Source organism: Diceros bicornis, chromosome 26, assembly GCF_020826845.1.
Source record: "Diceros bicornis minor isolate mBicDic1 chromosome 26, mDicBic1.mat.cur, whole genome shotgun sequence".
In the NCBI taxonomy this organism is placed as follows: Eukaryota; Metazoa; Chordata; class Mammalia; order Perissodactyla; family Rhinocerotidae; genus Diceros; species Diceros bicornis.
Window position 1 is genome coordinate 46,777,556 of NC_080765.1, and position 24,301 is coordinate 46,801,856.

Consider the following 24,301-nt stretch of genomic DNA (forward strand, 5'->3'; position numbering starts at 1 on the left):
CAGCACAGAACATTTCTGTTATCACAGAAGCTGTATGTGAATGTTCAATATTCATCGTCCTAAATACATGGTCACAGAATAAGACCTAATCAAGCCCCAAGTAGTTCACGTCTCAGCCTACTTTCCAGCTGCTCCCTTCCCATCTCGTGGGCACAACAGAAATGTAACTCAGGTATCTCTGTGCTACAGAGTGGACTAAGGATGTACTCAACACACGATCTGACTTGGTCCATACTTCACCAAACAAAACCCAAAACATGACCTCATTAATGAACCTAGCACTTCCCAAGATGTTTTCAACAGGTGTGGTAACTTTACAGCACATTTCCAGGGATAACTGGTTTCATTCCATTTCTAGTAAGTCAGAGGTGCTTTTGTTGCGAACTAAAGACCAGGTTATGAATGCCATTTACAACAGCATTCTTAGATACAGGAAGTCCTGGTTGATCTGGAGCCGTAATTCCTCGTGCATGGTAACTTGAGGAAGGGCTGTCTGTTCACCTTGGCACCACCCACAACAAAGGATTTCAGAGCCATTTGCAACTTTTGACAAGACACTCAGTAAACTCTTCTCCCAAATGGCAACTTGCTAACCAGCCCTACAACCACAGCTCAGGTTTCCCTTTGCCAGCCCACGCTGGTATGAGATGGACTTGAAAGTAACAGACAGACATTTCTGTTAAGCCAGATGTCTTGCTAGCTTTCATGAGATTTCACTGGATCACAGCCCTGGAGACCCAAGACAAAGAGAATGAACAGTAGGAAAACAGATGGAAGCGTTTCTGAGCTAGAAGGGACCTCAGGGGTGAGTGCAGGAGAAACCAAACCAGTGGATGCGAAAGAAGGTACAACAGTAAAAGTGGCTCTGCCAAGCGCACAAGGCAGCAAACCACAGCTCAGAGCTGCACGCCACTCTCCCCCCGCCAGAGGTCAGCTGCAGAGATGCTCAACTTCCCTTCTGATGTTTTAAAAATGATACATCCTCAGTAGAGAAAAATACAGCAATATAAACATTCAAAAAAGAAAGCGAATCACTCCCAAGTAACCATTTCTAACATTTGGTGCCCATGATTTCAGACCTTAAATGCTTTTAAAGAATAAAGTAGAACCACACAACTTCAGAGTGGAAAGAGAACATGGCATACGATCATCCCCAAACTCAGCTGAGAAAACGGCTTCATAGCTTTACCTCAGGTTTACTCAAGGACTCCAGCTCAAGCAGGAAAGAACAGGAAGCAGGACCAGAGACACTGTGGTACACTGGGCGAGGCTACCCTCAGCGCAGAAAAATTCAGATGAAAACAGTGATGAGCAAAGAGAGAAGAGAAGCAAGTGAGGAGCATAGAAGTAGAAAGGAAGGAGGTGGAAAGAGAAGACAATTTTGAACAAGACCAGGTGGGAGTGGGTGCAAGAAGCCCAGCAAAAGCAGAGGGCCGAAGTCGACGTTCCATCTGCGACTGTATTTCTGAGGCCACAAAGAGGGTTAGCCAGAGTTTGCGTGATAAGAAGTCGGTATCCAAGAAACCCGAAGGGAAATGACGTACAAGAATAGGATCCCAACAGTGAGCTCTCTGAAAGGAAGAGCAGTGTCTTACTTTTCCGGGCCCAAGCCTGGCACCAGGCCTTACACACAGCAGATGCTCAATGGGAGCTCGGGAACCAAGGGAGCACAGAGAAGGGGCCTCCGCTGTGCTTGCTCTGCCCCTGCCCACCCCAGGCTCCTGGGACTCGGTGCCTCTAAAACGGAACCCACCCTTCCCCCCAACCCACTTCACAGCCACAATCCTCCAGCTGCCCCATGCCACCTGGCTTCTCCCCATTCCCATTTCTGCTGCCATTTGCCTAGGCCAGCCTGCTACCACCTCCAAGTAACATACCCTTAACAGCCTCCTTTCTGGTCTCCTAAACCACCAACACCAGCCACAGCCCACTCTCCAGAGCCTGCATTTGAGGGACACAGCTGTGTAGCTTCGATCTGCCTTCCCCAGCTGCCTGCCTGTCTGTCCACTCCACGTCCAGACAAGCCACACTGTCTGCCTCCTCTACACGCTCCCCTCCCATCACACACGCCCCTCACAGCACTTGAAGAGCAGGGAATTCTGCCCATCCTTCAGCTGGGGAAGCTGAAGCATGGGGGGAGCAGCTTGCCCACCACACCACACAGGTGATTGTGTCCAAGGGCCCAGAAGTAAGGGAACATGGATTTCTACAGCAACTTTAAAGCACGTTCCAACACTTTGCTCCTCTTTGTCCTCACAGTGCGTAGATGAGGAAACTGAGGCTCTAAAAGCACCAAAGCCCCAAGGTCCCAGGCAGCAGGAAGCAAGCCAGAGCCTAAGCCTCTCATTCCAAACCTGGGCGTTCTCCTCTCACGCATACCACACCTGGGGGCTACTGCCCGTGTCACAGCTGCTTCTGTACTTTTATTATGCAGAGAACTACAAGAATCAAAGGGTTTTAGGGCGGAGGAAACTTGTCTTCGACATCCCTCCCTCAGTATGTGACAAATTAGGAAATCAAGAGGTTCAATGGCTTGCTCGAAGCCACCCGGCTCGTAAGTAGTGGGAGTCAGGGCTCTGGAGGATGTCCACCTCTAAAAACAAAACCTTGTGACTTAATTTAGGTAAGACAGAGAAGAGGTAATGATAATCTGTCATATCACGTAACATCTCACTGTCCTGGAGTCTCCTTTGGAGTTTTTTCCAAGGCTTAGGAACATTAAAATCTCAAGAGTGACAGAAGACCAACGAAACGCCAGGTGTTCAGTAATGCCCCAGGACAAGATGACACGCGAGCCGCACCTGCACTGTGTCCCTTCTCAGCCAGAGGGACGTTTCAGGTTCGGCTAAATGCAAGTGTGTCTCCAGGCATGCCTGCCACCAACCCCACAGAGGAACGCTTCCTCATCACCTGTGTCTGTAGCATGAGAGGGCAGGGACCTTTCAGAGGCTGAGGATGGCACACACTGCTCCGTTCCAACATGTCCACGTCAGGTCACCATATGCCATGGCTGAGACAGGAGGCAAAACACCAAGGTCTCCCATACGGCACTTCTGTGCCTCTCGTCACACATGCCATCCTCATCAGATGCTGGAATGACCAGGTTTGCTTTCAGAGCCCAGACATGATTGAGGGGACACCCTCTCTACCTAGGCCACACAGAGGGGAAGACATCAAAAAGCCAATCCCCAATAAATGTCACTTTAACAGATGAATCTGAACGCTTCTCCCCACCCCTGTTGTCAGTCACTGCTGCCCTATTTGTCTTCTCAATTCTTCACCTCAGGGTTCAAGGAGGATCCCTCCCACTGGCTCATCCTTCAGTTGGTCTCTGAAGAGCCCGTCCAGACACTCCAGCCAGCTGTGAGAGCCCGTGTCCAGGGTCCCCGGCCTCCGTGATGTCCTCTTCTATGATCCGAAGATGACCTGGAACCTTGTGGTCCTGGGACACGACCCAGTCATCTCTGCATCCTGGTGTCACCCACAGCATCTCCAGTGCCTGGTAACATGCAAGGCTCAGCATCATCAACACTCTGACCAGCACTGGCCTCTCTCGAAGACTCTCCCTGCTCCTTCCACAAATGTTTGAGAAAAACACAACTAAAACCCCATTGTTTCCTTTAAAACGTGTGTCTTCTTCATCGAATAATGTGAAGATTTTCTAATAGTTTTCTGTGGGTAATTCTTGACATCCCATCCTAACCACAAACACCTGGGCATGTCTCCTGGTTTTTGGCATTTCTCACACTGTTCTTCAATGATAAGAACACTGCAGTTACTTAATGTGATAAAATGCTTCTATGCACCACCATCTATGACAAACTAAATTTTACATTTGTGACTCTGCTTTCTGAAAGCATTCCTCTGTTATCTTTATATCTTCATATAATCCAAAACAAGACACAATGTACTACATGGAATGAAAATCCTAAAGGATACTTGGTTGGAAAGAGACAAGCCCAGAAAGACAGACACCACAGAAACGACATTAGTTTTGACATTAAAAGTCAATGAGGGGGCCGGCCCCGTGGCTTAGCGGTTAAGTGCGTGCGCTCCGCTGCTGGCGGCCCGGGTTCGGATCCTGGGCATGCACCGATGCACCGCTTGTCCGGCCATGCTGAGGCTGTGTCCCACATACAGCAACTAGAAGGATGTGCAGCTATGACATACAACTATCTAGTGGGGCTTTGGGGGAAAAAAATAAATAAATAAAAATCTTAAAAAAAAAAAAAAGTCAATGAGGTAATTTGAAAATTAGCTCAGCCTTCACACCGATATTCAAATGTTACCTTACGTACCCATCTATACTATCCATCCAAAGGCAATCTGTACAACCCAGAACATAATAAGTTACTAAGGACCTGTGGTTTACAGACATTTTCCTCTCTGTGCTGCACAGCTCCTTTGTGACCCATCTCTGAAGTGGCCTGGGCCACAGGTCTCCTGGCCTACCATGCACAGGGGTCTGCGTCACGCGACAGGACCACGCTGGATTATTGTGTCTTCCGCCACGCGCAGGATCACATGGGGTGTGTTGCTGTGTGCTGGACAGAGTCAGGGGAACATCCTGCCTCGCTCTGCCTCTTCTCCCAACAAAGCCCAAGGGCTTCTGGCAAAGCTTGGCGTCCCGCCCAGGCTGCGGTGGGCTCCACATAGTCGTCACTGCACCAGACTTCATTAAATATCATTTGCTGAAATCAGACCGTGCAAAAGAACCACAGCGCCCAGCCTCAGTGGTCTTGTGATCATCTAGTATGTCCCCCTCCCCTGAGAGTACGAAGGGTAGGGACTTCATAATATGCATGGCCGTACTCAACGAGCGACCCGGAGCCTGGCCCAAGTGCCTGCAGAGCAGACGAGAGGTGGAGCCACCCCAGGCACCACACAGTTACATACCAGGATGGAGTGCGCACTTCGGACACTCCCTGCCCGGGTGCTCTCCAAGAGGCAAGGGCTAAGCAGAGCCCATCAGATACAGAATGATCCTCACTTCAGGCAGTCTACCTTCTAGAACGCTCTTGGGAACACACAGGACCCAAGACCATTCCGCACATCCCTAAATGTTAAGGTAAGCGCAGCTTCAGCCACTTTCTCACACGACCCATTTTAAAAGCAAGGGGCCTAAAGTTCGGGCATGTCGAGTGACTTTCCCTTTGCTGCACAGCTGAACCCACCACTCGGCAGCTCTGGGGGAGAAGCTGGGTCTCCTGACTGCTAGTTCAACCTTCTTTCCAATATGGTTCAGTCTCCCAGAGGTTGACCGCATCAGGGTGAGATATTTCATAACATGTCTTTTTTAAAAACACCTATGGTGCTGGCCCGGTGGCGCAGTGATTAAGTTTGCGTGCTCTGCTTTGGCAGCCCGGGGTTCGCAGGTTCGGATCCTGGGTATGGACCTATGCACCGCTCATCAAGCCATGCTGTGGCAGCGTCCCATATACAAAATAGAGGAAGATGGGCACAGATGTTAGCTCAGGGCCAATCTTCCTCAACAAAATGAGGAAGACTGGCAGCAGATGTTAGCTTATGGCCAATCTTCCTCACCAAAAAAATAAAATAAAAAAAAACACCTAGAAGCTACAGGCAGCCCTCACATTATGCAAAATATAAATAAGTTCTGTACGGCGATTTACTGATTCCTAAGCACAAGCACAGAAAAGCCAGGCGATACCGCCCAATTGTGGAGACAGCCCATTTCTTGACTCACTGCCCCTACACGGTGTGGACAAAGCTTGGGGGGGAGGGGCCACGATGGAAACAGAAGGTCTGACTCTGCCCCCACCTCAAGCATCCCCTCAGCCCAACCATCCTGACAGGGCAGCAGCTTGGGAGCATTCCTGGGACCTCTACCTCCCTACCCCTTATAGGGTCCCATCCCGCTCCTGTCCACCTGTTCAGACTTGGCCTACAGCTCCCCTAACCTTGCAGCCAGGCACATCTTCCATAAGAGAGGCGCTGGAAGCCCATTAACCACGTAGGGCAGGGCTTCGCTGTGTTCTTTACTCCAGTGAGGCAGGCACTGGCATTATCCCCATTCATAGAGAAATCGAGAAGCACTCATTTGCCAAGAATCACCCAGATCACAAACTGGCCAAACAGGAAAGGGCATCAGGGGCTCCGGCTCCTGGCCCATGTTCTCATGGACACATGAATTCTGGGTTTCAGTCTCAAACGTGTCCTCGGGTCACTCCAGGCGGCATGGTGCAGCTGGAGGAACATCTGTTTTGGCACCAGCAGATCCACTGGTTTCTGGTTTGCAGCTTACCTTCTCTCTAGGTTGAACACATTATTTAAACAACAAACTTCAGTTGCTGCACCCATTTGAAAGTAAAGTAACCGAGATGCAAGACACTTGACACAAAGGTGCTAAATCTTAGCTACCTTCCCCTTATCAATTCAAGAAGAATTTAATTAGGAATTGTACTAGAAAAAAAGTCACTTCTCATTGAAGTTGACAACAGAGTCTATTCTTATAGAGAAAGAACACATAGTTGTGTGGAGAGAAGCAAAACAAGGATGACTTCCTTTTCTCCACGTCTTCTCCAAATTCACTGCCGGGTTCTCACGCCCCTGAAGACTGAAACTAACAAGAGTAGTAACAGTAAGTAATCAACCAAAGGAACTTCCAATGACTGGCTGTGATTATTCCTTAAGCATAAGAAAAATTATATTTTTCTGAAGTGAAAAACTGAAAGATGCCAGCACTATTCATTTCCTTACCGATCCACGCTCACCATCCCAGGTAAAGATCTCCAGTCTGTAAGACAAATGCTCCTCTAAGAACTGTTTCCAAAGGTTACTAGGCATGCTGTCACAACCTGACCTCCTTTGCTGGCTGATAAGCGAGCAGAGGTTGCCCTGAGGCATGAGGAGGGGCATCGCCTGGGTGCAGGGAAGTGCATGCAAAGGATCCCCGTAGCCCAAGCACAGAGCACAGCCAAGAGGAGGCCTCACCAAGAAGCTCAAGGCCAGACGTTGGCCAAGAAGTTCTGTGAAGCAGAGGAGACACGCTTCCGCTCCTCTCCTAAGAGCCACCGTTACAGTTTAGCTTTACTATTTACTTAGAGATCTTTGCTTGCTAATACAGGAAAATGCGTAAGTCACAAGAAGCACAAATTCTAACAAATATCCATTTTGCTAATGGAAAGTCAATTGCTCCTCCAAGCCACACGTTGGGACAGGAACCAAGAACAGACGCGCCAATGATCTGATACGAGACTACTCCAGGAATCTTTCTCCATCTAAGCAAGCCACACTCAACCACGCAAGCAAAAGCAAATCCCCTCATCACCTGACGGCCAAAAATCCAACCGAACACTCAAGTTTTAGCATCACTTCACCTTACATACAGGTAGCTGTTTACAGGTGACAAAGCACATCCGTGGCAGCACCTGTTTCACCTTAGCAGCCACTGTTCCAGAATGGAGCAGTCCTGCTGTTCCTAGTTTCACAGGTGAGGACGCCTCTCTGATGGAAAAGCAGATTGGGAGATCAAGCAAGCAGACTGAAGTAGAGGGCCTGGGTGATGAGGCTGTGAACTCTGACTGGACTCCAGATCCAGGGCTTCTAAAGCCACAAATGAACCCTCGAAGGCATCCCAGGAGCTTACAGGTGATAACTCAGACACATGTGTAACTAGGAATGAAAAACTATTTTTTACAAAACAAATGAAGCTGGCAAAACAAATTAATGTTTTCCTAATTGATCAGCAACGATCACATCCAAAATAAATGTATGAGGCAAGTTTTACTTTCTGTATACTTACATCAAAAGTCTTTATCAAAAAATGAGTAAGGCCAAGACTTCAGAGGCCAGCCATCCTCAGTTGAGAATGAGGCGGAAGAAGCAAGTGTAATGGTACACATTTGGAACAGATCTCCAAAATGCGTTCTCTGTTAGCCTCTGAAATATCTCCTTTTTAAAATTATCAGGACCATCTAATAAATTTAAATTACCATTTCCCAAAGAACTAAGTGAAAGTGTTTTTCATGTGAAACTCACTGGAAGTTGATGTTCTATTTGCTATCTACAAAAGTGCCGCAAACTTGGCCTGAAACAAAAAGGATGTAAGAGCAATTCACTTGTACAATTAAGGAAAAGCAGAATGCTAAAATATAAATAGATAAACTCAGAAAACAATGGAGAACCAGGAATCAGGAACAAAACTGACATGTGGTTTTCTTATTATTGCAGCAGGGACCCTCGTAGAGCTGTAATACTCTTGGTCACCTCAGGATACCAGGACAAACACTGCAGGTGGTTGCTCGTTTATATCAGGCCACAAACGTTTTCACTATCTGCTACCCTAGGGGAGAGCCTTTCCATGGCACCCAAAGAAACCCTGGTTGAAACTCAGAGGGCCACACCTTGATGCCCTTAATACTCCAGGGACTAGAAGACTTGAAGTAGAAGGCAAGGAGCCCAAGCCAGACCCTGTGATCATTCATTTTCGGCTTCTTATCAATCTTCCCCCAAGTGAGTTCCGAAAGCCCATTCCTTTGTTGTATCCACCATCTGATGTCTGGGAAAGAGATACAGCAGGTATTTCTCTCTCCATCTCTACACTATTGTCTGCTGTTTAAAAGAATCTACCATATAAATCATCAACAATCCTTTCCAGCGAAAAGCCAACCTTCAGGAATCCATTGTACTTACCCAAAGAAAGGAAACTTATTGCCCTTCACCGAGTTTAAATATAGAAAGAAACTGCCTCTTCGGAGGAGAAAGGGGGCACGTCCCCCTCCAAAGTGCCACCCAAAGTGAGTACTGGACAAATGCGAGAGCTGCGGGGGAGACGGGGAGGGCAGGGTCCCTCTCCACCCCGGGGGAGCACAGGGCACACTCTGCAGGGTGCTGGGGTCCGTACCTTTTCCGCGGGGCGCCGAGCTGCCGGCGCTGCTGCTCCCCCCGGCGCAGGACGAGTCTTTCCTGAGCCTCTTGCTCTGCGGCCTCACGCTGGACCTGAGGAAGTGGTGCTGGTCCTGGGGGCAGGCGGGCGGCGGGGACGGGGCCTGCGGGCCGCCCGAGGGGGCCGGGGGGCCGTCGCCGCCGTCCCGGGGGGTCTTGCCGTCCCTCTTTGTGCCGCCGCTCTCCTCGGCCGCGTCCCCGCCGCCGGCGCCCTCTCCTTCCAGCGAGTCCTCATCGGCCGACCTCTTGCCCAGCCTCTTGAGCCCTTCCTCCCCGCTGCTGCCGTCTCCCAACTTCACTGTCATCCTGGCGGGGAGGGGGGCGAGGAGACCCTCGTGAGGCGCGCGGCCCGGCAGCCTGCCGGAGAAGTTTAGCCGCCCCGATTCCCTCTCAACATGGCCGCCGTTGTTTGTTCCAGATCCCCTCCCGGCGGCCCGCCCGCCCGCCCGAGCCCCAGCCCGACCGGGGCCCGAGCCCGCCGCCCGCCCGACCCCAGCCCGGACCCTCGCGCGCCCGCCCGCTGCCCAGGAAACGGCGGCCGGGGCGGCGCGGAGGCGGCGGGGCAGCAGCTTGGGGGCCGCACCCGGACGGCCCTGGCCGCGCGGCGCCCCAGCCCCGGCGGGATCGGGTAGGGGGCCGAGGCCGGGGTCCCGGGTTCCTGGGGTCCCAGGGTCGGGGCCCGGAGCCACCTACCCTGCGGGCCCGCGGCTCATGGCCTGCGCGGCGGGCAGGCTGCGCGCCGGCCTCGCTCCCCGCGCTGCCTGGGCCGGCCGGGCCTCGGCGCCCGCGCCCCCGGACCCCACCCCTCCCCGCCCCCCAAAACGCGCGGGGCTCCGGCCCGCGCACCTGCCCCGCACGCTGGCCCCCAAAGTTGGCCCCGGAGTGGGGGCGACCGGCCCAGATCGACCCCGGCAGGGGAGAGGCGCGGGCTCGCCTGCGTGCACAGGGAACTCCATGGTGGCCCGCGGCTGCCGGTCCGCCTGCTTATTTTAAAACAGACATAAAGAATAATAAGCTCGGGGTTTCTGGGAATCTTGCTTCCCAGGGTGGAAGATGTGTGCGGCTGCGGGGATTTACGAATTAAAAATGCTTTTACAACAAAGGAGCCTGTTGCACGGAACAGGTTGGAGCCACCCGTGAAAGTGACAGCACAGTTATGTCTAGGGCCAAATGCAAGAATGGGTTAGAAGATAATTGTGTTAAAACTCTTGGTAACCATTCATAAAATTCTTGCCTTAACTTTGTTACCCACTGCTGTGTGAAATGTCAACAACAAAATGCGATGACCCTCAAAATGTTTGCAGCCCAGAAAACAGATCCACTCAAAAATTAAGAGAATCAGGTACACATCAACAATATATGCCCAGAAATAGTCAATAATGTGTACCTGCGATGAAGCAAGAAAGATAAATATTAGATTCCTCAACAGGTGTTGATACCATGCCCAAACTGCGTTTGACATGCTCATCACAACTGCTGAGGATGGGAACATTTCCATTTAAAAGGAGAACCAGAGCAAGACATCAAGGCTAACAGTCAAATACAGTAACAAGGGCAAGGACCTATCACAGAAAGATTTGGAAATGAGTAAAAATCACAGTAATACCTACTACTGCTCTGATATATTCCATAACAAAATGATCTGTAACAGTTTTCATCTGTTGGAATTGATCTTACAAATCATTTAAATCCATGCTAGTTAAAAAAAAAGAAAATCCTGCCAAAGAATAGACTATACAAGACAAATACCCAAACTTAAAGGACTTCATTGCACAGGGCTTCTCACTATTCATTTCTCAACCTATCCATTTCTACTTAAGGCACCTGAAAATATCCCAAAGGGCCTTTCTCTGGGTTATAATGTGGAGAACCCTACTTCCCAGGGACCTATCATCGCAAAGCTACCCACAGTCAACCCAGGACCCAGGCAAAGCATACATCAGTCACAACAGATTAAACTTGCCCATTTGCCCGGTTGAATACTGGAAGACAGACACTAAACTGAACACAGAAGGACACAGCTTTTCAGAATTAAAAGGATACTGATACATTTCAGAGTTTTCCCCTAAGAGAAAAGGAAAACATAGGGATGGAATCTTTCACTGAAAACCTCCAGCATTACTTCCTGACCATCCACAGACATGGGATCACTTCAAGCCCAATCCTGGCTCGACACCGTTTGTCACATTTCGGGAAGAGAAAAGCAAAACCTTCCCTCTTGGGCTGATTTCCGGCTGCACACAAAGAGCGCTGTCAACGCAATATTTCTCGCTCCCGGCAAAGCCCCGGGAAAGCACCGCATGCGTAGCCGCCGCCGCGAGGGCGCAGGCCGCTTCTCCCGCAGCCCCGCTCCGGCTGGGAGCCGGGCCTCACCGTGACAGCCGGTCAGGGCGGCCCACCTCTCCCGAGCCCCAGTCTCTGGTCACCTTTTTCATCAACGCCTTGCAGCAGCCTGGCTTCCCGGGACCCCCGGGGGCCTCCCGGGCGCCCGCAGAACCGGCCGGGCCGGGCAGTCCCAGCCCCCGAGTGCCGGCTACAGAGAGGCCGCGACGCCGCAGTGATCCTCCCGCCTCAGAAGCGGTAGCCGAGCGACGCTCGCCCCGGCACGTCCCCTCCGCGGCCGGCGTGCGGCTGACGGGGCTGCGGGCACCGGTGCTGCCGCCGCTCAGCCTCCGGGAGGCCCGGCCCGCCGCGTTCAGCAGCAGTTCCGGCTACGGCGGCCGGCGGAGACCGCGGGGACGACGCGTGGGGCGGGGCCGGGGCGGCGGGCACGCGGGCCGGGGCGGGGCGACGCGCGCGGGGACGAGCACGCCCGAGGTTTCCACCGTGCGCACCCCACTACGGGCGCTCCCATTGGCCAGCAGCGGGCGCGCTCACAGGCACGCACGGACGCGGGGCGGGAACGAGGGGCGGGCCTGCGACGCGGGTAATGTTGTGACGCCGGGCTCGCGCCCGTGCGGGCCGGTGCGTCTCTCTGGATTGGTGGATTAACAGCCAATAGAGTCAGCGCCAGGGCTGTGATTGGCCGGAGCCGTGTTGACGGATGCGTGAGAAGAAAACGCCGCCTCAGCTCGGAGTCTTGAGTCGGCGGGAACCGAGTTTTTAACGAAGTGTGAAAGTACAACTGAGGCGGATAAACACAGCCTTTATTGGATCGAGTGTGTGCTTTTGAAGTTCTTTAGCGTAACAGATGGTGCTGGGCACTTAGCTCATTTTTCTTTGTTATGGCGATAAAAGTGTTTTTTAAAATTCTAGTGTATATGGCGGGCGGGGGTGAGTTTGATGCTGTTTAAGGGTACAAACTTGTAAGTAGTAAATAAGCCATAGAGGTCCAATGCACAGTATAATGAGTATAGACAATAATTTTGTACTGTAATTATATAATATGATAGATATGGCTATATCGGCAATCATATTACGTATATAAACGTATCAAATTAAAACGCTGTATAACAATGTTACATGTCCAACTTATTCAATAAAAAAATTCTAGTGTTTACGAAAATTGGGTTTTTAAAAATAGAATCGTCCTTGTACGTATGTAATCCCGTCCGATCCAGTAGTATCTACATTTTCCTCTTACTTTTTCATTTGTTTAACAATGTGGACCTTTGGGACCCGCTCCTGTAGTTACATCTTTCCAAGCACGTAGGTCAATCAGGAGGTGGAGGAAGCAGCGGTGGGGGTGGGGTGGGGCACGAAACGCCGTCTTCTTGAAGATTCCCTCCTCTCTGGTTAATCTTATTGCTAGATCTTCCGGACCCCACCCTTTGCTAGGCTCCGCTCTGTCTGGTCTCAAGGAGGAGGGTGTGCAATATGAACTATTTTTTTTATGACATGACGTTGATTTGTTTTTCAAAGTTAGTTTGACCACAGCTGACGTTAGGCCAGGCGCACGTTGTAAAATGCCTTTGGGAATGCAGCTGCCGCCACGAATCAGGCTGGCTTCTAGCCCGTATCGTTGGCTACCATTTTCTCGCCGAAGGCGTCCATATGGCCCCCAAAGCATTGAACGCATGTCGTTAGTTACCTAATAACTTCAAGGAACTATGTCGAACCAACTGGCTTTTCTCTAAAATACTCTTGAAACACATCCTCCTCCTTGAGACCAGACAGAGCGGAGCCTAGCAAACGGTGGGGTCCGGAGGATCTAGCAATAAGATTAACCAGAGAGGAGGGAATCTTCAAGAAGATGGCGTTTCGTTTCTCCCCCCTACTCTCTGCTGCCTCCTCCACCTCCTGATTGACCTACGTGCTTGGAAAGATGTAACTACAGGAGCGGGTCCCAACAGGCTTTGCATCCCCATCACACCTGGAAGAATTTCACCAGCTTCGCCTCTCTTCCCTGGTCTCTCTGGCCCCCTTCCGAGCTAGCGTTGTTGATGCCAGACTTCGGCTGCGATGGGGAGAAATTGCCCCGCGGGTCCACCGAGCTGGCCTCCTGCGGGGACCCGCGGGGATCATCCCGCAGTCGGCGCCGCACGAAGATTCCCGATCGTCTTCGACTGTTTCCGGCCTCTCGGGGCGATTCGGGCGGCCTCGGCGGCCGCATCGCTCACCTTCGGCTGTTTCCGCGTTCCGCTCGCAGCCGTTGTCCCGGCAACGCGCGGCCGCCCGGCGGCCAGACCCTGGTGAGTGCGGTTCCGGGGTGAGGGCCGCCAGGGGTGTGGGAGCGCGGGGAACGGGGTGGGGGGGGAGCGCGGGGAACCGGGGGTGGCGGGGAGAGTGGGAAGGGAGGGCGAGTTGGGGGGCTGGGAGCCGGGGAGGGGGACGTCGACGAGGCGGGGCCGGGGCGGGGCTCGGGGGGACCGAGGGGTGGGGAGCCTCGGGGGCGCGGGGGCCTGGGGCCGGGAGGAGGGAGACGATGCGGCGGGCCAGACCCTGTCCCGCGCCCTCCCAGGTTATTTTCGTCTGGAAATCTGTCATGGGCCAAGCGCCCGCGGCTCCTCTCAGGTCAGGTGAAGGCTGGGGGTGCTGGGCGCGGCGTCGAGCGGTCAGCGCGAGCCGACGTCCACCTCAGGCGCAGTCCAGATCCGATTGAGGACCGCGTGGCCGTGAGAGTTCGGGGGGCGCGGACCGGGTAGTGGGTGGGCCGCGCGGGCAGAGCTCCCGGTGATGCTGGGGGTAGGGAGAGAGTGAGAAAGCCACCGTCCTGCACTGTCGGTCCTGCGGCCCCAGGGAACCGCACTGTCCCAGACCAGCGAATGCCTGTCCTTCGTGTCCATGAGACGCAGCTATGACCCTGCACTGCCCGAGGCCCGGGGCCCGTGGCCTAGAGAGAGAGGCTTTGCAGGGTGGCCACTAGTGCCTGCCCCCCACGCCCTTGCTCAGCCCCTATTGCCCCAAAGTCCTCCGGTTTCCTCATACAGCATCTCCAAGCAGTGGTGCAACCAAATTAGCTTTAATACCAAGAACTCCTTAGTTGAGTGAACCTAACAGATTCTTTCCCAAAAGTTGGTTTAATGGAGGCCATAAGGACGTTGGACGCCTAGAGGTGAGAAAAGCCAATCGGTTAGAATAAATGGAATTTTTTTTTTGTTTTCTCCAAAGTTTATACCTTTGCCAAATCTTTTTATGTTCTAAGAGACCCTGAGTTTGTTTTAAGGGAAGGAAGTGAACTTGTTTCTGAACTGATGCTATTAACAGATGTCATTAGGTAACGATTTTATTGTTAGTCGTCTCTCCTCTTTGTGTTTATTTTGGTAACTTTTCTTTTATAATTATGCAGATAATACTTATTCATTGTAGAAAAATGTTAAAATGCAGGTGAAAGGAATGATGCACAATCATACATTGTATAAAAATGGACTCATTCACCCTGGCCAGTAACCCACTTTTTACAACAAAACATCAAGACCATCTTTCCTGGCTAATAAATGTTTTCAACAGGGATTCACATATTGGGGGCCTGTTCTGTGCAAGGCACTGTTCTAGGGGCTGGGGACTCTCTGGGGGTCTCCCACCCTGTGGGGCAGATAATCTGGTAGGGGGTGGAGGATAGTCAGTCAAACACGCATTTACAGTAATGTCTAAATGCAGCCATATGGAGAAGAACAGGGTTCTATGGATACACTGGGCAGAAGCACAGAACACCCCAAAAGTTGTCCGAGAGCTCCCTGGAGGAAAGGAGGCTGGATTCCTGTGTCCAAAGGAGGGGTGTGAGGGAGGGCCTCTGGGAAAGCCCCAGGCAGGAAAAAAGTAATTTAAAGATCTAGTAGTGGGGCTGGCCCAGTGGCATAGCAGTTAAGTTCGCCCGTTCAGCTTTGGCAGCCCAGGGTTTGCAGGTTCGGATCCCCAGCACGGACCTACGCACCGCCTATCAAGCCATGCTGTGGCGGCGACACATGTAAAGTAGAGGAAGGTGGGCACGGATGTTAGCCCAGGGCCAAGCTTCCTCAGCAAGAGGAGGATTGGCAACAGATGTTAGCTCAGGGCTAATCTTCCTCACACACACACAAAAAAGAAATCTCTTAGTATACATTCTTATTAGAAAGTGATGTCTGAAAAAAAAATAGAAGAGATCAAGTTTAACTTTTTCTTTCTTTTTTTTTTTTTTGAGGCAGATTGGGCCTGAGCTAACATCTGTTGGCAATCTTCCTCTTTTTCTTTTTTCTCTCCAAAGCCCCAGTACATAGTTATATATCCTGGTTGTAGGTCTTTCTGGTTCTTCTATGTGGGATGCCACCTCAGCATGGCTTGATGAGCGGTGAGTAAGTGTGCGCCCAGGATCCGAACCGGTGAACCCCGGTTTTAACTTTTTAAAGTGCTACTTATATTCTTTCTCCATCGTTACAGCAAAATTAACATGTTACTCATTTTTCAGAGGAATATTTTCACAAAGTAAACTTGTTAAATATGAATATGAATTTCCCATAGCCAGGAGTTTAGACTGTTGATTGGCTGCGACAAGTTAAAACTCACTTTAAAAGGTTTCCTTTGCTATATTAAATCGCCCAGGTTTTTATCTGGCATGTTTTCATTTTCAATGGCTTTGTTTGAAGGTTTGCATAAGAACTTTTTTGTGCGTGTATGTGAGGAAGATCAGCCCTGAGCTAACATCCATGCCAATCCTCCTCTTTTTGCTGAGGAAGACTTGCCCTGAGCTAACATCCGTGACGATCTTCCTCCACTTTATGTGGGACGCCACCACAGCAGGGCCTGACAAGCAGTGCGCACCCAGGATCCGAACCCAGGCCGCCAGCAGCAGAGTGCATGCACTTAACTGCTTCGCCGCGGGGCTGACCCCTGCATAAGGACTTTACTCCCAGAAGTTGGAGCCTTGACCAGTGTAGATGTAGTGATGTGTGTGCGCAGGGGACCCTGGATCCAGCCCCTTCCCCTGACTCCTGTCCCCCCACCCGCCCCCACTCACTGCTCCACTAGGAGCCCTGAATAGGTGCTCTTCAGTCCGTGGTGGTGAGAGTACAAGCTCGAAAATTGTGCCTTTGTCTAGTATTCAGGGTATATATTCATAAGAAAAAAGTAAACATTTGAAATGTGACTGTGCATCTGTACCCGCATGCCTTCCAGCTTTTCACTGGACAGAGTTTCCTTCTCTGGATCCAAGCTGAGCCTTCGTGGCTTCCTCTGATACAACTATCGTATTGCTAAAAGCAAACAGCATAGTCCATTCCCTACTCTAGTGATAGAATTTTGCAAGTGTTGAATAATTTTTTTGCACCTTTTTTTTGTTGTGGTTAAATATACATAATATAAAATTTACCATTTTAACCATTTGTAAGTATATAGTTCAGTGGCACTAAGTACATTCACACTGTTGTGCAACCATCACCACCATCCATCTCCATAACTTTTTTCTTCTTCCCAAACAGAAACCTTGTATACATTAAATACTAACTTCCCATTCCTCCTCCAGCAGGCCCTGGCACCCACCAGTCTACTCTCTGTCTCTATGAATTTGACTCCTCTAGGGACCTCCTATGAGTGGAATCATACAGTATTTGTTCTTTTGTGTCTGGCTTATTTCACTGAGCATAATGTCCTCCAGCTTCATCCATGTTGTATCAGATGTCAGAATTTCATTCCATTTTAAGGCTGAATAATATTTCATTATATGAATATGCCACATTTTGTTTATTCGTTCATCCATCAATAGACATTTGGGTTGTTTCCACCTTTTGGCTACTATGAATAATGCTGCTGTGAATATTGGTGTACAAATATCTATTCAAGTGCCTGCTTTCAATTCTTCTGGATCTATACCCAGAATTGGAATTGCTGAATCATATGGTAATTCTATGTTTAATGTTTAAGGAGCCACCGTACTGTTTTCCATAGTGTCTGCATCCTTTTACACTCCAGCAGTGCACAGGGGTTCTAATTTTTCCACATCCTTACCAACACCTTTTTTTTTCTGTTTTTCTGATAATAGCCATCCTAATAGGTATGAAGTTGAATAATTTCAAATGATAGCAAACCACCCCACAAATATTCTCTTCTCTGCCAGTTAGCTTCCCAAACTGACTCTAGGGTATGCAAAAGTGGGCAGTAGTCAGACTGCCATTTCCTTCACCATCCTTCCCCTCCTGCAAAGGGACAAATGCACATCTTTTCCAGGAAAGAAAGATGTGAAATTCCTGTAACTAATCAAGGTCAGTTCCTTGTGGTTGGTCTCTGGGCTTTGTTTTCTTGACTCTAACAAAGGAGGCCTTTCCGCTTCCACTGCCTGGGAGTCGGAGGGAGCAGACAGCTTTGGTGGTCATGCATGGTCAAAAATTGAGGACTAGGATTTTCTGACATTGCTCTTTTGTGAAGCCGTTTGCCTTTATTTGGTTTGGAAATCTAAATTGTCCTTATTATAATTGGAATAGAAATGATGATGGATTACACACGTAGTCTAGACCGCAGGACTTTTCTTTATTGTTTTGATGGCACAAAGTTTTATTCTTTTCCATCACACGCTGGATCATTCCAGGACCAATGCCTTGCTTCTGATTGTATGTTTTTTTTTCCCGGTCGGAGAGCTCTCCCGCATATAGTTGCCTGCATGCCTGCCTCCGTCTGAAGGGGCATGTCTAAGTTGCCGAATGTCTTGTGATTGTAGGTTTGTAATGTTTCTCTCTCCTAATTCTTAGATAGTCGTTTTGTTTGTTTTGTTCAAAACCAAGAGGACTTGGTTGTTTTCTCCCTGCAGGTTCAGCCCTGACTAGGTCTGAGTTCCATCATGGCCCTCTATTTTGACTACCGAATAGAAGCCCCAGACTCGGTCGGGTCTCCTTCACACATCACTTGGCACCCTGTTCATCCATTCCTGGCAGTCGCCTCCGTCAACTCAATCTCGGGAGGCAGTGTGGATATATACCTGGAACAGGTGAGTACTAGCAAGCAACAACTTGGACTTCAGTAGCTTCTGGCTCTTGTCTCTCTCTTGTTCTCGTGTGTGCATGCGTGCGTGCGTGCGTGCGTGCGTGTGTGTTCTCACCGAGGTCCAAATTCCCCATATCATAAAAGCTTTATGTGCATAATTCTTTTACCTCTGCTATTTAGGTTTGGGGACATATTTGGGAATACTTAAGACAGATTCCACAATCAATTCAGTCACCAACCAGAAATGACCCCTCAGCATTGTGTGTCCATCCTGATCCAGTCTCCTGTCAGCTCACATTGGCCATTTGAAACCATTACATTCAGGTACCACATGACGACGTTCTCGTCAACAATGGACCGCATAGACAACGGTGGTCCCATAAGATCAATACCATAGAGCCTAGGTGTGCAGTGGGCTATGCCATCTAGGTTGTGTAAGTGCACTCCGTGATGTTCGCACAATAATGAAATCGCCGAACGACGCATTTCTCAGAACATATCCCCATCATTAAGTGACGTATGACTATAGTTTCCTGTAGCTGCCGTAACAAATTACCGCAAATCATGTGGTTTAAAACAAATTTATTCTCTCTCGGTTCTGGAGGCCAGAAGTCTGAAATGAAGGATGGGCACGGCCTTGCTTTCTCTGACGGCTCTGGGGAGGATCTGTCCATGCTTTGTCTTAGCTTCGGTGACTGGCAGCAGTCCTTGGCATTCCTTGGCTTGTACCTGCATCACCCTTATCTCTCCCTCCATCGTCACACAGCCATCTCCTGTGTGTGTCTGTGTCTCTTTCCTCTTCTTATAAGGACACAGTCATATTGGATTAGGGGCCACCGTAATGACCTCATCTTAACTTGATCAACTGCAAAGACCCTATTTTCAAGTAAAGTCGTATCATTGGTCCCCAGGGTTAGGACTTCAACATATCTTTTTGGGGTGCACAATTCAACCCATAACAGAAACTTTCTATAACCTCCTCAAACTTCCAGTGCTCCCCTCCCCGATTCTCAGTGTACAATGTACCTCATACAGTTTTCAAAGAAAATTGGATTTCTCTTCCCACTCACTCCTCAACCCTCTGCAGTCTTTCCGTCACCCCTGTAACTTCACCAAGCAACTAGAGTCATCAACGATGTCTGCATAACACGCCCTGCGTGTTTTGGGGTCCTTATCCCACGTCACTTCTCCATACAGTTCCATGCTTTTGTAAAGTCCTCCAGGAAACACGCTGTGGAACTCAAGGGGGCTTTCCTCCACCCTGCCTTCTTCATCCAGCCTCCTCAGGGCCTTTGCCAGCCTTCCTCCTCTTCTAGACCGGGACTGCCGTCGGCATGCTTCAGAGCTCGTCTGGGCCTCTTCTCCCTCTATTTCCTCCTCCTTCCGTGATCTCGTTACCATCTATCAATGGATGACTTACAATCTTCCATCTCCAGCCCACAAGTCTCTCCTGAGCTGCAGACTTAGGAATCCAGCTGTCCACGAGACAGCTCCTGGGTGTTTCAAACAGACCTCCAACTCCACAAGTCCAAAACTGACCTGAACTTCTCCCCACCCATCCCCTGCCATACATTTCCCTGCAAAGGCTGTGTTGGCATTTCCTGTCACAGTGAAAGTCATCACCCTTTGTCCTGGTGCCCAGGATGAGAGCCTGGAAGCAACGGTGACCACCACCCCACCACCTGGTAATCTATTGCCAGGTTCTCTCAGTTTACCCCTTGACCCTCTGGCAAACCAGCACAGCTTCCTCACTGCAGCAACTGTGTCCTTGTGGACCACCCCCACCCCGTTCCCCACACAGGGCACAGCCATCTTTGGAATCATAGATGGAATCACTCCCTTCTCCCACCCCTGCATTGCTCTTCAGGTGAGGACAGACATCCCTGGCGTGGGCCGCGGTTTCCCCAAAGGCCTGGCTCTGCCTGCCTCTCACGTGGTGCTCCTCCTCCTGTGCTGCAGGCATGCCGGGCCTTCTGTGGCCTTCCAGCGCTGCGCGTGCTATGCCCTCTGCACAGGAGAATCTCCATTGACCTTTTTGCTTAATTACTACATTAATCCTCCAGACAAAAGTGGCTCAGTTGGGCGCTTCCTAAGGAAATCTTTCCCTACCCCCTTACAAGGGCAAACCCTTCTGGTGTGCTCGCCCAGCTCATTGGAGGTCTCCTCTGTGGCATGTGTCAGTGTTTGGCCCCTCCACAGATGGAAGCTCTGCCAGGGTCCCCATCTGGTCTCGTGTTAGTCCAGCCCCAGCGCCAAGCACAGCGTCGCCCAGCTTCTTTGGAGTAGATTCCTCCCTTCTAGGAATCAGAGAACTTTCTAATATATATTATAAAATTTTCTTAAGAATAAATATTATTAAATTTCAAAATAATAGCAATTTTAGATAAAACTTTAAAATTTTGAAAATTTTAAAAATGCTATTACAAAGCAAAGTATATTTTTTGTGTTTCTAATTGGCACAAAGAAAACTTTATGATTTTGAAATAATGATTTATTGGATGATAATGAGGTCACAGATGTAGCAGGTGTAACTGGAGATTACTAGGAAGAGCCCAGCAAAAGTACTGAGAATAAACTGAGTTAATCTCTGAAAACACACATATTTATACTCTAAACCTACTTCCTTAGAAAATTCTAGAAAACACAAGAATATACAAGCACATATTCCATTAGCTGTCAGAGGAATGACATCAGCACATGTCACATAGCCTTTGGAAAACTCCATCGTACACTCATGAAAGAATGAAAGTAAACAAGGCAAATAACTTCTTAGTATCATTCAGAGCATAACTTTGGCCTTGCAGACCCTGAAAAGGCTCTTAGGGTCACCCGACCACACTTTGAGAACCTTAGGGTGCACAAACTTCACCTCTGGCCCACCACTTGTTTTTGTAAATAAAGTTTAATTGAAACCCATTAAAACACTAGCTAGCCACCAGGCAGCTGTGAGTTTGAGGTCATACTCCTGGATGAGCTGGTCAGTGTGGTCAGTTGAGTATTAACCATATGCTTTCATAGCTCAAGTTGGGGCAAGATTGGTATTTCTTTTTTTTTTTTTTTTTTGGTGAGGAAGATTGGCCCTGAGCTAACATCTGTTGCCAATCTTCCTCTTTTTGCTTGAGGAAGATTGCTGCTGAGCTAACATCTATGCCACTCTTCCTCTATTTTGTATGTGGGACAAGCCACAGAATGGCTTGTTGAGCGGTGTATAGGTCTGTGCCCAGGATCTGAAGCTGCAAACTGCTGGCCGCCAAAGTGGAGCACCCGAACTTAACCACTATGCCACTGGGCCAGCCCCAAGATTGGTATTTCTATGAACATTAAATAGAATATTTCCTTAATAAGTAGCTCTTCATATCTTCTAGTTGTGTTGATTCCATTGATTAGCCAGAAGTTCTTAAAGAAGTTGCCACTCTCTGAAATATGAAGTTTATCTCTTGTCCATCGTAGGGTGAGCACGTGCCTGATACACATATTGAAAGGCCAATCCGCGTCACTTCCCTGTGCTGGCACCCGATGCGGCTGATCCTGGCTGTTGGCTGGGAGACTGGAGAAGTGGTAGTGTTCAGTAAGCAGGACAAGGAGCAGCATGCGGTGCCCCTGATGCACTCTGCCGCCATCGCCATCCTCGCCTGGAGCACCAATGGGAATTGCCTCGTGTCGGGGGATAGGGTAAGCAGATGTGCAGCGACTCTGCTGTCAGAGCTCTGCATTTCCCTGTCCCTGCTCTGAGACACACAGATTGGGAAAGGTGTTAAAGAGCAAAGTATTTGAAATGTGTGGTTGCCGAACGCAATTGATCCTGGCGGATGTCATGGCAGATTTTGTTTTGTATTGGAAATAAGATTTGAAAATTTTATTCTACCATCCCACTTTATGGCAGAGGTATGTCTGTAATCTTTAAAATGAACTTTTCCAGGTAACTACATTCATGAAGATGGGGTGAATGCCTCCGGTGCTGTCACTTTTATAGCACTCCTGAATCACCAGCATCCCTGAGCACGCTTCTTCATTGCCTAGGAGTCCCTGGTCCTAATTGCCTAGCTCAGGGCTTCTTAACCAGGGTCAGTTTGCCCCCCAGGGGACATTTGGCAGTGTCTGGAGACATTTTTGTTGTCACAGTGGTGAGGGGGAGGGTTCTACTGGCATCTAGTGGGTGGAGGCCAGAGGTGTTGCTTAACCTCCTACAATGCACAGGACAGACCAGACCCCCCAGCAGAGAATTATCCCACCCGCAAGTCAACAGTGCCCAGGTTGAGAAACCCTGGTCTAGACCTAATTTTAATCACAAATGTTCAGCGGAAATTTTACAATTTTACAATTCATTTATTTTACATGTTTAAGGTAATACATTTACATGTTTCAAAGTTCAAACAGTATGGAATGGTATATATTGTGAAAAGACTCTCCAACCCACCCCCATCCACTCCAGCCTCCCTCTCGACCCCCTGGCACCCACAGCTTCTCAAAGTCTCCCCAGAGTTTCTTCAGGTACACAGAGGCACATACAAATGCATTCTTTCCCCAATTTCCAGTTGGAAACATTTCAAGCCTTTAGAGGAGTTGAGAGAACAGAACAGGGAACTCCTGTACACCCTTCATGAATTTACTGGTTAACATTCTGACACACCTGCTTTCTCTCTATATATGTGTATATAGATATTTTTCTTTTCCCTGAATATTTGAGAGAGTGTCCAAGACATCATACTTCACCCGTAAATACTTGGGCATCGATCTCCTCAGAACAAGGACGTTCTCCTCCATAACCACAGTATGGCTGTCACACTCAGGAAAGCTAACATTGAAGCAGTGCTGGTATGCAGTATGCAGTCCGTATCATTATTTCTCCCGTTGTCCCGGCAGTGTTCATTGTAGCTGACTTCGTCCTCTTCCAGGACCCAATCCAGGCCCACACGTGGCGTTTGGCTGTTGTTTCTCGTTAGTCTCCTTTAGTCCCCTTTAGTCCAGAATAGTTCTCCGGTCTTTTTCTTTGTTGTCTTTTTTTGATCTTTCACGACATTGACATTTTGAGGAGTCTGGACTAGTTATTGTGTAGAATTTCTCTCAGTTTAGATTTGTTTGATTGTCTCCTCATGACTACTTTTAGATTAACCATTTTTGGCTGGAAATATCACACAGAGGATGTTGTCTCCTTATTTTCCTCTGTTTCACAGAAGTGAAAACACACGATGCTGTTCTGTTTCTAGCTTTTTCATGTTGCACTGTGCCTTGCGGATCTCTCTATATTGGTAAACAGTGAACTTCCTTCTCTGTTAACCTGCTCTTCATTATGTGAATGTATTATTATTGTTTACTTCACCAGCCTCCGTTGATAAATATTTCAGCCGTTTCCAATCTTTTGCTAAACAGACAGTGACACAGTGGCTAACCTCGTGCTTTTGTCATTTCACACGTGTGGAAATTTAGAGAAACTCCTAGAAGTGGGCGGCCGGGTCCCAGGACATGTGTGCTTGTGGTTTGGTGGGTGTTCCCAGACCTCCTCCGTGGGGCTTGTTCCAGCTCACACCAACGTACCAGCTTGTGTTTCCCCATTGAGTGTTGTATCCAGATTCAGAATATTGCCTAGAAGAGTGGTATCTCAGTGGTGTTCTAGTTTGCCTTTCCCTTGCTACTGAGGATGAGTATTACTTACAAGAACCATTTCTATTTCATTTTCTATTCATATCACTGGTCCATTTTTCTATTGGTTTGTTCCTTTTTTCTGGATGATTATTCTTCTCTTTTTGTATTCAATTCCCACCTGATGACATTGCCCTGCTCCCATATTCCTACTTCGTTGGTGATCTTTCCCACCTCCCTGCTATGGAGTGCTCTGCAGGTCCCCTGCAGGAATAAAAGGAGTCAAGATCACTGAATTTCAACATTCTTACCTTGATTGTATGAAGAATCAACTAACAGAGCAGATTAACTCAGGCATGAAACGAAACCCAGCTGTGTGCTGACCAGGTCCTGTGAGTCAGAATAGTTAAGAAGAGAAATACCTAGGGGCCGGCCCCGTGGCATAGCGGTTAAGTGGGCGCGCTCCGCTGCTGGCGGCCCAGATTCG

General features: G+C 49.3%; 2 protein-coding genes across 12 annotated transcripts in view; one reads left to right on the forward strand and one right to left on the reverse strand.

The window, feature by feature from the left end:
• CRAMP1 (cramped chromatin regulator homolog 1) overlaps window positions 1-11,582 on the reverse strand; it is a 68,031-nt gene extending 56,449 nt beyond the window's left edge. The window contains exons 1-2 of one of the 2 annotated variants that reach the window (XM_058570380.1): window positions 11,334-11,582; window positions 8,867-9,213 (exon numbers count right to left, since the gene is read on the reverse strand). In XM_058570380.1, the coding sequence (XP_058426363.1) occupies window positions 8,867-9,212 (346 nt within the window). In that variant the 5' untranslated portion in view covers window position 9,213; window positions 11,334-11,582. Of the gene's footprint in view, window positions 1-8,866; window positions 9,214-9,753; window positions 11,056-11,333 lie in introns of those variants that run through there. The other variant, XM_058570379.1, reaches the window with a different exon arrangement.
• A 1,926-nt stretch (window positions 11,583-13,508) lies between these two features.
• The window catches only part of IFT140 (intraflagellar transport 140), an 89,057-nt gene continuing 78,264 nt past the window's right edge, over window positions 13,509-24,301 (forward strand). For 5 of the 10 annotated variants that reach the window (XM_058570381.1, XM_058570386.1, XM_058570387.1 and 2 more), the window contains exons 1-3: window positions 17,518-17,971; window positions 18,062-18,238; window positions 21,685-21,906. In XM_058570381.1, coding sequence (XP_058426364.1) covers window positions 18,092-18,238; window positions 21,685-21,906 — 369 coding nt within the window. In that variant the 5' untranslated portion in view covers window positions 17,518-17,971; window positions 18,062-18,091. Of the gene's footprint in view, window positions 13,539-13,787; window positions 14,402-17,517; window positions 17,972-18,061; window positions 18,239-21,684; window positions 21,907-24,301 lie in introns of those variants that run through there. The other 5 variants (XM_058570385.1, XM_058570382.1, XM_058570383.1 and 2 more) reach the window with 5 other exon arrangements.